The following is a 15,309-nucleotide window of genomic DNA, read 5'->3' as shown; positions in this document are numbered from 1 at the left end:
TGTCTTTCTCTGTCTTTCTGGCAAGCACATGGGCCCTATAGCAAAAATCTCTCCAAAAAAAAAAAAAAAAGATTATGCCTGTATTCTATACGCATAATATACTTTTTCATGTCTAATTAAAACATAAAATTTAAGTAGTCAGCATTAGTTTTTTATAATTTGCTATGCTATCTATTTCATCTTTGCATCTTTTTCAATGCTGAAATTATAAATTATGCAAAAACTTTCAGCATGTTCTAATTCATTTTAGGCATTTTTTTCAAATTGGATTCCACAAAGTGCATTATCATAACATTGACTTGGTGTACAAGCATTGTGAAGGCACATAGAATATTAAAACTTCCTCAGTGAACAAAAAGATGTACTTTTCATATATCTGCATTGGTAAAAGGTACAATTTTTCAGTATCTTGACTTGAGTGATTGCACATGTGGGCATAACCCATCAAGGTTTTGCTTTGATCTGTCAAAAGACTTAGAATGTCAGTCGATGTATTTCAGGTAGCCATGGTAATAAACCCGGGTAAACACAGCTAACTACAATGTATGCATTTACTCATTTTGCATTTTGATCTATTTCTTTGCGAATTTGGTTTATCTGTTCATAATTGTTATACTTATGTACCTATCATTGTTTTTTTTTTGTTTTGTTTTTATTTTATTTTGTTTTTGGAGAGGTTTTTGCTATAGGGCGCGTGCGCTCGCCAGACAGAGACAGAGAGACAGAAAGTGAGAAATCATCCCCCAGGAAGGATGGCCATGCCACAACCCTTCTCCTCCATTCTTCTCTCGGGATCTTGGGCACGAACGCACACGCGCCCGGCATGAATTTTAAGCCACCAGGTCCAGGACGCGAACCATGGTCGACTACGTGGGAGTCCAACAACATAGTCATTACGCTAACTGCTGGTCCTGCCTATCATTAAGTGTTTATGCTTACAGAAACATGTATGTTAAAATAAAACTACAGTTAGGTAAGAGAAACAAGTCCCAGCGTTATTACTACAGTAATGCAATTATATTTAATAATAAGTTACTGTTATTATATTAGTAAGGCAGGATATAGTTAACAACAGTTTATAATATTTTAGACTAGCCAAAAGAGAGATTTTTTTTAATATCCTCAACACAAAGTAATAATAAATGTTTGAGATAATGGATATACTAGTTACACAGATTTTATCAAAGTTTTGTTTTTATTTTATTTTGTTTTTGGAGAGGTTTTTGCTATAGGGCGCGTGCGCTCGCCAGACAGAGACAGAGAGACAGAAAGTGAGAAATCATCCCCCAGGAAGGATGGCCATGCCACAACCCTTCTCCTCCATTCTTCTCTCGGGATCTTGGGCACGAACGCACACGCGCCCGGCATGAATTTTAAGCCACCAGGTCCAGGACGCGAACCATGGTCGACTACGTGGGAGTCCAACAACATAGTCATTACGCTAACTGCTGGTCCTGCCTATCATTAAGTGTTTATGCTTACAGAAACATGTATGTTAAAATAAAACTACAGTTAGGTAAGAGAAACAAGTCCCAGCGTTATTACTACAGTAATGCAATTATATTTAATAATAAGTTACTGTTATTATATTAGTAAGGCAGGATATAGTTAACAACAGTTTATAATATTTTAGACTAGCCAAAAGAGAGATTTTTTTTAATATCCTCAACACAAAGTAATAATAAATGTTTGAGATAATGGATATACTAGTTACACAGATTTTATCAAAACACCTTGTATTAAAAAAAAGATATACCCACACGAAAATGTACAATTATGTATCATAAAAAATAAAATAGGGTCAGCCCATGGCCTAATGGTTAAGGTGGCTAGATCCCAAATGGTCAACAACATGGTTTGACTCCTGGACCTGGCAGCTTAAAAACACATGTCAAGAGCATATGTATGCATGCTTAAAATCCCAGAAGGAGGGAGAAATGGAGGAGAAGGGATTGTAGCATGACTGTTCCCATGAGAGGTGCTTTCTTTCCCTTTCTCCTCTTTCTCTGGGGTGGGGGCGGGGGCACATGCACACTCTGGAATTTTTTTTTAAACATAAATAAAATAAAATGTATACATAATTACTTCCTATTTTACTGTATAGAGTGGTCTATCGAGTGTTCTGTTGTGTTTTTTACATGTTTCTCAAATCAGTCACCTTTTAAAAATGTAAATAAGGGTCTTCAAATTTTTTTACATTACCTTTTATAGAATTTTATTTCAGGATATGGATCTTTGGGTAATTTAGACTAGGTATTTTAATCTTTTGTTATTTCAACATTCAGGAATATGGCATTCATGACTGTGTCATTTGGAATTATGACCAACCCCCTGAGGAAAATGGATTACAGAGAGGTGGAGTAATTTAACCAAGTTGCAAAGCTAGATTTTTTTTTTTTTTTGGAGAGGTTTTCGCTATAGGGCACGTGCGCTCTCCAGACAGACAGAGAGAGAGACATAGAGACAGAAAGCGAGAAATCACCCCCCAGGGGGGATGGTCACGCCCCAATCCCTTCTCCTCCATTCTCCTCTCAGGATCTTGGGCACACACGCACACGCGCCTGGCGTGAGTTTTTTAAGCCACCGGGTCCGGGACGCGAACCACGGTTGACTACGTGGGAGTCCAGCGACATAGCCATTATGCTAACTGCTGGTTCCTGCAAAGCTAGATGTTAGCAGAAAAAGGAAATGACATGGATCTCCTAACTTCCACTTCAGTCCTCTTCCAGTTCAGTGCTAATTATATTTCATTGCACTGTTAAAAACACAAATATCTTAAAATATTTAATCAGATAAAATTCACTTTATTCAATAGTCTTTATATAGAGTTGAATGGTATAAGTTGAAGCATTTGGTTATAGAGAAAAAAATGATAAAATTTAAATGGACTGGTGTGAAGTATATTCATTTTGGGTAAATTCACTTTACATGTTGTAATAATGTATAGTGATTGCATGTATAAAATAAATTTTAAAAAGTGTCAGGAAATAAAAAGTCAAGGACAGAGGTCATCAATAAAGTACAAGTTCATAGCATTTATCACTGAGGCCTGAGATATATAGGTGAAATGGTTTCTTTAAGAACATATAGGGCCCATGTTGCCAAAGCAATATTGTGCAAAAAGAATAAGTAGGAGTCATCTCACTTCCTGATCTCAAAGTATATTGCAAAGATGTATATACCAGAGATAGTATAGGACGGGATGGGTTACAGTGGGAGGGAAGGGATAAAAGGAAAAATAAAAGAACAGAAACAAAAATGAAAGTTATCTGACGATGATAATGTTCATGGCAATATCCATGACTTGACTAACATGCATTGTAACATGTACACTGAGAAACCACTTGGTATGTTGTAAAGATGTACAATGATTAAATGTAAATAAAAAAAAAGAACACATAGTCATCTACAGGAAATGGTAGCTCTTCTTTCAAATTGTCTCCTCAACCAGCATCCTGATTGATCTGCATAAACACAGATGAGAATTTTTGACTCTGACTCCCTACATGCCAAGGAATGGAGTAAACAGAGAAGCTAGAGAAAGATGGGTCTTAGTGGGGACAGACCCTTGTTTATTTATCCTGCATGCTGATTTTTTTCTATTTTAATGCTCCAGGCTGTGCAACTTCTTGCACAAATAAGTGCTCATTTGTTTTGCCAGTACCTTGTCAATGAAACACTTTCTCCTTCCATACCAAGGCAAAAAAATGGAAATCTTTAAGACTTTTTGAATAGAGCTTTGACAGTGTTATAGATAGAGATATTTTGAAAGAAACAGCTAAAGTACATGTATATTTCAAGAACATCTTTCCAAACTCTGACTACAAGACCCAAGATAATGTATCTGTTATGTGGTTATTAACATAAAACAAACTTTTAAAATGAACTTACTTGGATGCAGTGAATCAGAGCTTTTAATGTGTTTCCTAAAGAAAAAAAATGGAGGTACCTACATGGGAACACTATTATTTGGGGAAAGAAATATTGCTTTTCTCTTTTTCTTCTCAATGTATAATAAAAGCAATGTTTATACATACATGGCCTATTCTGTATAACTTGAAAATGTCTAAAATCATATATGGTGTAGTTTTCCAGGTAAATGTAGAGGTATATTTGAAACTTACAAGAAGAGTCAAGATATTTAAAATTGGCATGTCTTGGCTTTTATTCTTTCTATTTATAAATACATATTGCAGAATATCTGGAAAAAATAGACCAACCAAAAAAAAAAAAAGAAAAATAAAGGTACTTATTGAAGTAACCATCTGTAAGAAACTGGGCTAACTTCTGAAGATAAGCTGGGGAGCAAAACATCCATGATGCTTGCCCTCCTGGAGCATGTATCTTATTAGGAGAGCTAGATGAAAGATAAGAAAATGAATGAAAAGTCTAGATAAGTAGAAAAGTAGATGCATACCATGAAGGATTAGTCACTGTGAAAATAAAGTATTTAACATTCGGAGAAGTTAAAGTCAGTTTCCAGGTTCTCTGAGAAAGGAATTTCTTTCTATTTGGAGGAATAACATCATGCTAATGAAGTACAATACTCCCCAAAAGATAGTCTAGACCAGCTGTGCTTTACCCTTCTTTGACACATTAACTATGGACATTATAACGGGAGTCATTCTGCCCCATGAAGTCAAGTCTCAGGGCCTGGTCTTGGCCTCACGATGTTGTTATCCATAACTTTTCGAAAACCATTAGTTCTGCAGGAAATCAGCTGACCTCTAGCCATTTCATCACATTACAACATTTACCCACACTGTGCCCTTTCTTTTGGGCAGCATGTATCATTATTTACTCTTCTCTTTCCTGACAGAAAGAAAAAGAAAAGTTTTAACTACTCCTTTTTCATTAGCAAGCGCTACCTGACCAATTTAGTTTACATAGAACATAGCATTAGGTAAGGTGAAGTCATAGAGGAAAAAAATGTCACAGAATTGTTTGGTGAAAGTGCCATATCCATGTAGAATACTAGTTTATAAAAACTCCCTCAAGTTTGGAAGTACCCTAAAATAGATTGACAGGATATACAGTGAGTCCCCAAACATTGAAATGGAGATTAGCAGATTGATCAGAATTAGATGGGTTACAAAATGTACTGGCTGCCACAAATATATTCTTCCATAAAAACCAATTAAAAAGAAAACAAGAATGAACTAGCGATGGCTCATAAAACTCAATTCTAATCGGAACAGTGCTTTTACTATTGATTTATTTCCTCTGTTTTCATTTTTGCTCTGGAAACGTGGGCATTGTTCATTTATGTGACAGATTCAGAACAGGCAAATGGAAAACATCACGAGGGGGGAAAAGAGCTTGAGCAGGAGGCTAGAATTTTGGCAATAAAATGTTTGCCACTGAAGACTCATACATCTTTTCAGCTCTCCACCTGATGACTAATTTAAATGTGTATAGGTTAGAAACCACTTTCCCTTGCTTTACTTTTCCTTTCCTATTCAGAAATGTAGAAATAACAGCAGGTTGGTAAGTCACTTGTGCTTGTTGGCCACTGTCCCAGCTGAGCCAGAGGTTAGGAGACACTTGTGAAAGGCCCTAGAACTGTTATTAACACAGTCATTCTTTATTTTTTGTTCCTGTGATATAAGTGAGTACTCTGTTAGGTATCCTTCAGATTACAAAGAAATGTGAAAGGCTACCTTAGTTTTGAATGAAAATATAATTAAGTGGCAGAGGATGCTTGCCACTACTCATAGGATAGAATAAAAGCCTTCACGTGGCCCTGTATGGTCTGATCTCTACATGGTTTTACAGCCTCATCATGTACCATGGTCCTTTGTGCTCCAGACGTGGCCCTTCATACTCACACCTTCTCTTGGGTTGAGAAATCCTGCATCAAATTAACATCTATGTATCCTTCAGTCAAAGTTCATCTGTCACTTTATAGGAAAGGCTGTTTTCTATTTCCTCCAACAAGTTCAAAGCCTCATTCACAAGTTCCCTCAGCATGGTGTGCCTTTCCTTTCTTGTACTCGTTACTATTACAAATTTTACATCAGTTCGGGAGGTTTATTTGATTCATGTCTGCTTCTCTAGTTAGACCATATGTACCACTGTGGGTCAGGACCACTGCCCATTATTATGCTCAGCACAAAGTAGGCTCAGTATGATCCATAGATTCTTTAAAATTTTGTTAAGTAGACAGATAGGCACATGGATGGATGGATGAATGAATACATAATTGAGTGAAGAATGAAAAAAAGTGCAAGAAAAATGCCATTTGATTTAGACAAGTAAAGAAGGAAAATAGCATTTATCATTCACCAATAGTACTCTGGGGAAATTAGAAAAGGGCTCAAGAAAGAATCTTGGTATTTGAGTTTGCAAAAAAGGATGTTTGCATTTGGCCATATATAAATTAGACATAAAGGTATAGTTTGAGCAAAGGCATGGCAGTAAGTAATTTTGTAGTGTGTATGAAGAATAAGGTCTGTGTATTTTTTTGCAGCTTCCAACATAAATCATGTTCTTCTAAAGCTAAGAGAGTTTTTATTTGAAGCGAGAAATTACATGAATGAAATTAGGCTTTCTCTGAATGTCATTTATGCTTGAAATATATGTATATATACAATATATATACATGTTTACACAAAACATTATATATATTCTTTTATTTTTATATTATCATTTAAGGGCAATGGTTTATTTGTAACCCATATTATTCCCCACCTTCATTCCCATCACATTTTTTAAAAAATAATTATTTATTTTATTTATTCATTCATTTATTTTTTAATATGACCAGAGAGAGACAGAGGGTGAGAGTGAGAGAGAGAGGAAGTGAGAAAGCAAGCCACCAGATTCAGGACTCAAACCCTAGTCGGCCATGTGAGAATGTCCAACACCTTAACCACCATGCCACCTGCTGGTCCCCCATTACAATTTTTTTTAGAGAGATTTTTGCTATAGAATATGTGTACCTGCAGAGAGACAGACAGTGACAGAGAGACAGAAAGTGAGAAATTACCCCCCAGGGGATATGGCCATGCCACAATCTCTTCTCCTCCATTCTCCTCTTGGGATTTTTTGGGCACACATGCACATGCATCTGATGTGAGTTTTAAACCACCAGATCCAGGACTCAAACCACAGTTGACTACATGGGAGTCCATCAATGTAACCATTATGCCATCTGATAATCCCCATCACAATTTTTATAGTTTCAATAATGTGGGATGCAAGAGCAAACTTAAAATCCTTGACCTTGATTATTCTATATTTCTAAGTTAAAGTCTAGCCAAATATATTGCAGATATGAACTATAAAAAAATCTCAATTTTGGGAACCAGCAGTTAGCATAATGGCTATGTTGCTGGACTCCCACATAGTTGACCGCGGTTCGCGTCCTGGACCCGGTGGCTTAAAACTCATGCTGGGCGCGTGTGCGTGCATGCCCAAGATCCCGAGAGGAGAATGGAGGAGAAGGGATTGCGGCGTGACCATCCCCCCTCGGGGGTGATTTCTCGCTTTCTGTCTCTATGTCTCTCTGTCTGTCTGGTGAGCGCACATGCCCTATAGTGAAAATCTCTCCCCCCCAAAAAAAAATCTCAATTTTACTCACCACAGTTTTTTTCACCTATGAAAATGGGAGAAAAGTATCTTTTGTACAAGGTTTGTAAGAAGCAAGAAGCACTTAGTCAATACTATGTACCTACATTTTACCCTCTCAATATGTTTAGGAAAAACACGTAAGGATAATATCCCAAAAGGTAAGCTAGCATACTTATGAGATACATGAGATACCTGCTTTTAAAGGACTTCTTATATTATTCAAAATTTCTTCAATGAACATGTATTGGATTTGTAAGAGGAAAATTATAATAAAAATATCCCTTTGCAAGTGCTAAAGCATTACAACTTGCTACACAACTCAACTGTGCATTCTTGTTGTTATCGCTCAGATTCTCAAGTTGTTTGATGAACATATTAGTGGCCCCACCCAGCCCAAACTTGGCTTGCAAGTTCCTTACTGTAAAGATCCTCTGTTCTTTTTTTTTTTTTTTAATAGACTATCTGGTCTAATATTGTGCCATCTGCACATGCACTATGAATGCTTCTTGAAATGTATAGGTAGTATATAAAAATCTCTGCAAAATCAGTTGCAGCCTGCAGCATTCAGGTGGGTGTCCTGGCTATCATGCCTGTCAGGGCTAGGTGAGTAATTCTGAAATCATCTTCTGCCAGCTCAGCTGCTCGGGGTAGTTGTCAGGCAAGTGCAGTAGAATGCTTAAAAAATATAATAATTTCTTGAAGGAATTTTCTTTAGTCTGATCTAGATTATTCTGCATTTTTTGGGGGGTGGGGGGTATTTGTTGTTTATTTCTTAATGATTAGTTTCCTATTGTTTCTGTAATGCATTACCACAACTTTCATGGCCTAAACCAACACAAATTTGTTTTCTTACAGCTCTGGAGGTCAGAATCCTAAAATGGATTGGCAGTGTTGTGTTCCTTCTGGAAGCTTTAGGGGATAATCCATTTCCTTGTCTCTTCCAGTGTCTAGAGGCTGCCCGCATTCTTTGGCTCATAGGCCTTTATCATTCTCAGCCCAGCTTCTATTATCACACCTTTGTCTCTGTCTCTGCCTTTTCTGACTTTTTTTTTTTTTTTCATTCATAGGGACCCTTATTACATTGGGCCCACCTGGATAATCCAGACTAATCTATGCATTATGAAATTCTTAGCCACACCTATAGTCTCTTCTGATGTGAAGTAACATAATCATAGGGTTTGTGTATTAGGAAGTGAACATCCTTGTGAGGAAGGCATTATTCTGCCTAACACTATCACTAAATCATCACCATCACCTCTGAGCTTATATTTTATTTCACAGAAATAAGACAAAATCTCAGGAAAGAGTCCATGTTTACTCACAGATTTATCGTTCTTGCACTCATCTTCTCCCTTTATTCAGAATGAGGCAGACTTGTAGCCTGGTTTACACAACTGCAGTTAACTGAAATTTTCTTATTTTCAGAGGCAAGATGGTTATGACATCATTTTCTCTATCATTGTCATATTACCCAGTTATCATTCACTGACCTCTTTCTGTTTCTTGCCTCGGAGAGCCACATTGCTGGTGTTGTTGCTCTCTCGGAGGGAGTCCATGCTGTCTCCATAGAGGAGCTTGATGGCCCTGACCAGGCGAGCACAGGACCGGCTGTGGTGCAGGTAGCAGTGAGGGTGGCAGTAGTCAACATGAGTGCAGATGAAACTCTGCTGATTGCACAGCAAGATCATGACCTGGAATACAAAGTATCTCTGAGATTCAACCAGGCAACAAGGGTGGAGGCAAATGGGACATTTCCATAGAGTGGAAAATGGAAAGTCAAAATGTCAACCTTCCTTGATAGTCTTGAAACCATAGTTATTTAATAATTCTCACAGGAAAACAGTGACAAGCATATGTCACTTGGCTTTTTGTTCTCCCTCTATTCATACTTCATAGAAAGATCTCTTCAAAAAAAAAAAAAAAAAAAACCAAAACCAAAACCAAAACCCTCAAAACAGAAGGTTAACAGATCTTCAAAAATTTATAACAATAATTGTGGAGTGTTTGGTTTCCAAATATTTTCAAGTGGAAATTCTGAATTCAAAAAAAATATACTTTAACCCAGCTTTTATGTTGTAGAAGGAGCCAGATGGGAAAACATAAGCTGGTGAGTTCTGTCCCTGAGGATCTGGCTGAGCATTGACAGATGTGCGATGCCTTTAACTCCAGCCCACCTATGTGGAACTTGAAACACTTCTGCATTCTCCACTCTGGCCAATAACCTTTAAACAGAACTTGAACCCCCTGTAGAGCCTCGTTTCCACTTTCTATAAGCCAATCATTTTCCTTTTATGGCATTTAGACTATTTTAGCTCATTTCTTATAGCTTGATACAGCTCAAATCTTCACATCTAGAATTCCCCATTAAGATTCCAGAAGAGAACTCAGTTGACTTAAAGGATATGGTTACTTTAAGATGAGGAATGAAGGCATTTGAGTTTGTAACTTTTTAAATAAGTAGCTTTACTAAAAAGGCACTAGCATACCCAAGCTACAAGATTAGTCAAACATGCATAATCTTCTGAATTTCCATTGTTCACAAAACTTGTTCTCATCTTGATACACAGACTTCAAGGGACCATGCGACACATTGAGGGGAGACCCAAAACAAGTCTACATAACAGAGATCTCCCAACCTACCAGGCAAGGCTGTCATACATTTCCTTAGGAATGAGAGGCCTTACTGATTTTGAAGCAGAGAAACAACAATCAACTCCATATCCCTATCAAACGCAGCTAACAACTTTGTACTCTTCAAAGTTTTAGCAAGTTTAAATGTTGTTTGAGCAGAATATCCAGATATTTCAAGATCAACAGCATATTCCTGATATCTGTCCTTATCTTGAGATATGGTAGAAGACAGTAAAAACTATAAGGTTTCCTTTGTTACTTTCAAATCTGGCTGATCAAGAGAAATACTAAGAAAATTTAAGCAAATAAACACACAAATTAATGTATTACTGAACTTTGCTTCAGGAAATCAAATTTAGTAGTCCTGAGGGAAGGGGTAGAGTTGGCTAAGAAATGCGTAGTTTAAAAATTCCTGCCCAGGGACATCATTTAGATAAGCATATTTCTAAGATGGTTGCCAATGATCTGCATTTTCTGGTAACTATGCCTTTGTGTAACTTCCTGCAACCGAGTTATGTCCTGGTCTAATGACCTGCTTCTAACCAAGGGAATACAGCAAAGGTTATGAGATACCATTTCCATGATTTGGTGGTGTGAGACTATGATTTCTCTGTTAGAAGACTCTTTCTTGATAGTTTTGATGCAATAAGTTGGAGAGGCTCACATGGAAAGAAAACAAGGGTGAGCTCTGACCAACGGTTAGCTAGGGACTGAGGCTTTTAATCCAACAATCATTGAGGAACTGCAATTCTGTCAATAACGATGTGAGCTTAGAAGAAAATCCTTCCCCAGCCAGGCCTTCAGATAACACACTAACTCTAGCAAATACTTTGATTGTAGCCTATGAGAGGTCTTGAAGTAGAGGACCCAGTTAAGCTGTGCCAGGATTTCCGACCCACAGAAACTGTATTATGGTAAGATAATAAAATTGTATTATTTTAAGTCACTAAGTTTGTGGTAATTTTTTATTCAGCAGCAGAAAACTAATACATTTCCCTTATAACCTTGATGAAGTAGTTTACAGTTACTGTTGAATAATTAGAAAAGCCAAGTAAAATACATTTACACACACACATGCATACAGACATGTGCATATATTACCCCCCACACACACATATGTATATATACAGATATATTCATCTATATTTGAATATATATATATGCATCTGAATTCATATGAGAGTGAATCAATTGAAACATGAGAATATAATGTGGAGAGAAAGGGCATTCAATGAAGTGAGAGCAACATGAATACATGACATATTTCTGCTTGAGGCATTTGTTACTTCTTAGGCACCAGTGGTCAAAAAGGCAATCAGAGCTTTAGGCAATTTCAAAGTAACTGAAAAATAAAAACTGGAATTCAGAATTGCCAAAGAAAAGAGGAACTAAGAGGCCAAGATTTTAAAAAGAAGTGAGGTTCAGAGAAGTCAGACTGGGCAACTGTTTCTCTTCTAAACATCTGCTGATTGAGTGGATAAGAGGCCAGGCAGAAATGAGCTGGCAAACAGAGTGGAGATTTTGGAAATCTTATTATAATGGGGAAATAAAAATTGAGGTTTCTGATCTATCAAGAATAAGAGGCTCTAGGGTATATCCTAGACTCTCACTGGAAATCTTGGAAGGCTTCTTACTAAAGTGTATACATGAAAGGAGAGTAAGGGACAGGGGAGAAAGGGAAGATGAACTAGAAATAGTGCAAGTCAAGTTAGCTTAGTCCCTGACTGGACTAAAGTGATCTGCTTCTTTGTTGTCTTCCAGAGGGTAAGGTGACTCCTCTTGGGAGGAAGGTACTAACATCTGAAGCCTCTCAAATTTTTTAAAATTAGTAAAACTTTGTGCTTTGGGGCAGTTTTAGATTCATAGTAAAATTAAGCAGAGAGTACAGAGAGTTTCTTTATTCACCTCGTCCCCACGCAGACACTACAGAGTAAATAGTATATGATGCCGATTGTGTGCATTTCAAACGGACTAATCTAAGTTAAGGTGTTAAAAGGTGGAGTGGTGGTCACTGTTAGGGGAAGGTAGAGACTGACAGGGTTTCTGTAGGGTTTCTGAGGTGTTGATACCATTCTTTTTAGTTCAATAGTGTTTACACAGATGTGTTCACTTTGTGAGAATTTATTGAGCTGTACACAGAGGTTTCACATGCTTTTCAATAAACTTCATTAAAAAGTGTACTTGAAAAAAATAGCTGCCTCAGAGATTCACAAATTCAGCCAGTTCTGGGATTACTTCCACAGTGAATGTATAGCACTTTAAACTGAGGAGCACTATACATCAACTAGCTCTTTTTTGACTCTGCTAGGAAGTGAGATAAAAATTAGGGTGGCTGGTGAAAGTGCATATCTACTACCAACAATGGTGCTGGGGCTATATCGGAGGTTATCCTTCCTTACCTTTCTCCTCACGTCTTTCTTCATGCCCAGCTCAGATCTTGAACTCTAACCTATGCATGCAGTCTCCTGGGATCCCCTGCTGCCTATACCTTTTTGATGGCCCTTTCAGGTATGACCTTGATCATCTTTTAGTTTCCTTATCCTCATATAAAACTTGACCTAAGACAGATCCAACACTGACACCATGACCTTGCTCTCACCATTTAGTCAGTGTCGTTCAGGCTGTCTTGACCACCAACTGGCCTGGTCCCTCACAGTTATACCTAACTTATGATGTTCCCCCAACACCAGCCATAACAAAACACCTTTGGCCTTAGGTAAACTTAAAATGAGTATAGTTCAGCAGATTACCAATCCTAGTGAGTGCTGAGAGAGTCCGCAGAAATATATGACACTGCTTTTTCATGGAACCGAAATCAACTTGATGGTTTTAGTATAATTTTTGGTCCTCCCTCCACAGATTTTCCTCAATGCCAAAAGAAATTGCTCTCGGGGCTCTTTTCGAACTCATACTTACATGAAGCCATGACATGTTCCTGTGGTAGTTTTCCTCTGTGCCGGCTGTGCTCATTCCCTCTGGCTCAATACTGGGCTCACTTGCACTCCAAGGGCTCCCTTCTTCAAAAAAAACCAAAAAAAGATTTCAGTGTGCAATCTTCCTGGAGAGCACATGGGTGTGGTACAATTGACCATGCTTTTGAATCCCAGGGCAGACTATCAAGGCCCAGTAGGTTATAGGGCATAGCATTGACTTTATTGAAGGAACATTAATAAGCGCTGTTCTTGCCCCACCAGCTGAACTGGTGATTGCAAAAACACGTAAGATCTCTGTTGTGGTGGCTTCCATTTTGAGAGATGGGAGCAGAGAAAAATATATCTAGTCCTTAAATTGCTGAGATGAACCAATTATTGGTTAATTATACCCAAATCTCTTCCAGATTGACCAGACCCTGCTGGGTAGTTAAGTAGGAACACTAACCAACCAGTGGCCTCAGTGTGCTGCTACCTTCCACACTGTTGTGACTCTAACTAGTGCTGTTGCTCAGCCACTAGGCCTTGCTATCAGAACTATGGGTGGGGGGGAGAGGGAGGGCTTTAAAAAGTTCATGGAAAAGTTTTATTATGAAAAAGCTATGCATGGATTTCAAAGCAGAGAAAAATATATCTAGTCCTTAAATTGCTGAGATGAACCAATTATTGGTTAATTATACCCAAATCTCTTCCAGATTGACCAGACCCTGCTGGGTAGTTAAGTAGGAACACTAACCAACCAGTGGCCTCAGTGTGCTGCTACCTTCCACACTGTTGTGACTCTAACTAGTGCTGTTGCTCAGCCACTAGGCCTTGCTATCAGAACTATGGGTGGGGGGGAGAGGGAGGGCTTTAAAAAGTTCATGGAAAAGTTTATTATGAAAAAGCTATGCATGGATTTCAGTTTTCTTGGCACCAAAATAAAATCATGCTTTAATTTGATAACTGTCCACAAACTTGTTGAAGCCACCTTGTCTTTCAACGATGAACAGCTGTTTTAGAAAAACAAGAATCCAGAAGCAATTCTGTCTGTGAGCAACCTTTGCATCCAAACTCCTCTCTGTGGGAAAGTATGGAGATCCTGCCCATGAATTCACCTCCTTGCTATATGACACAATAAGGCTTTGCCCTCAAAGCTGAAACATTTTATGGGTCTCTGTGATGGCAATGTCTCTAGCCTGTCTCCTTTGACCCAATTTGGTCAGGATAAATTGATCGGTTGTAATGATTAGTAGCAATAGTTTCTTCCCAAACTGACGGTACTGTCATAGCTCTAGACTAGTAACAAAAGAAGTCACAAGGTTTCCTTCTCCCTAAAAAATAAGCTGAATCTTAAGTAATGCATAAATTAGCTATTTTGAAAGGCAAGGGTGGGTAGATGTAGAAACATTTCCTATTTTAAACTTTCTTTGATTAGATATATTCAGCTTCTATTTCAGCAGACGTGGTCAATAATTTATTCACATTCACTGCTGATTTCTGAAACTACTTACTTAGAAAGGAGTTTTCTATTTGCCTTTCATGCAGAGATTCAACGGTAATGAGAATATTCTTTGACTTTAGCCTGATAGTTAACTCTAGGCTCCTGGTAAGTTCCAGTTGCATGCCTACTTAATCTTTCTCTTGTCTATTAAGACACTACTCAGGGTCTATATTTTGGACTAACACATCTTGAGATCTGGAGTCTCTTTGGATCCTACAGTGACAATCTATTAATACAACTCTAATATTTTAATTGTGCATATAACTCATTCTAAGGTCTTTAACACATTTTATAGTCACATCTTCATTCATCTTTAAAGCATCCCTGCAGGGTAGGGAAATAGTAACTAGAATTATTCTTATTGGATAGTGGAGAAAACAAATCCCTGAGAAATTAAATAAAAATCAATGATGAGATCACTATGGGGCAGGTCTAGACAAATCTTCCTTGTCTGATTTTTTTTTTTTAACTATGAAATAGAAACTTTAAAATACAGAGGACTTTTACTTAGGTGACCGTCTTCAAGGGAATTTCTACATTTGATGTTGAAAATCTGACCAGAAGAACGTTCGCACAAACATCTGGCTTTGAAAACAGTGTCTTTGTCATCATTAAATGCTTTCCTTCCCTAAGGTGTGCACTCCTCATTGCTCAAAGTGTGGTCCTTGGATCAGCAGTATCCGCTTCAGCAGG

General features: G+C 37.8%; 1 protein-coding gene across 1 annotated transcript in view; it reads right to left on the bottom strand.

Moving 5' to 3' along the window:
• UNC80 (unc-80 subunit of NALCN channel complex) overlaps positions 1-15,309 on the bottom strand; it is a 240,046-nt gene that overhangs the window by 96,644 nt on the left and 128,093 nt on the right. The window contains exons 31-32 of the mRNA XM_006140105.3: positions 13,120-13,220; positions 9,063-9,263 (exon numbers count right to left, since the gene is read on the bottom strand). Of these exons, the coding sequence (XP_006140167.1) occupies positions 9,063-9,263; positions 13,120-13,220 (302 nt within the window). The remainder of the gene's footprint in view (positions 1-9,062; positions 9,264-13,119; positions 13,221-15,309) is intronic.

Source organism: Tupaia chinensis, unplaced genomic scaffold (assembly GCF_000334495.1).
Source record: "Tupaia chinensis unplaced genomic scaffold, TupChi_1.0 Scaffold000018_1, whole genome shotgun sequence".
Lineage (NCBI taxonomy): Eukaryota > Metazoa > Chordata > Mammalia > Scandentia > Tupaiidae > Tupaia > Tupaia belangeri.
Note: the sequence above shows the minus strand (reverse complement) of the source record. Positions and strands in the feature narration are given on the sequence as shown.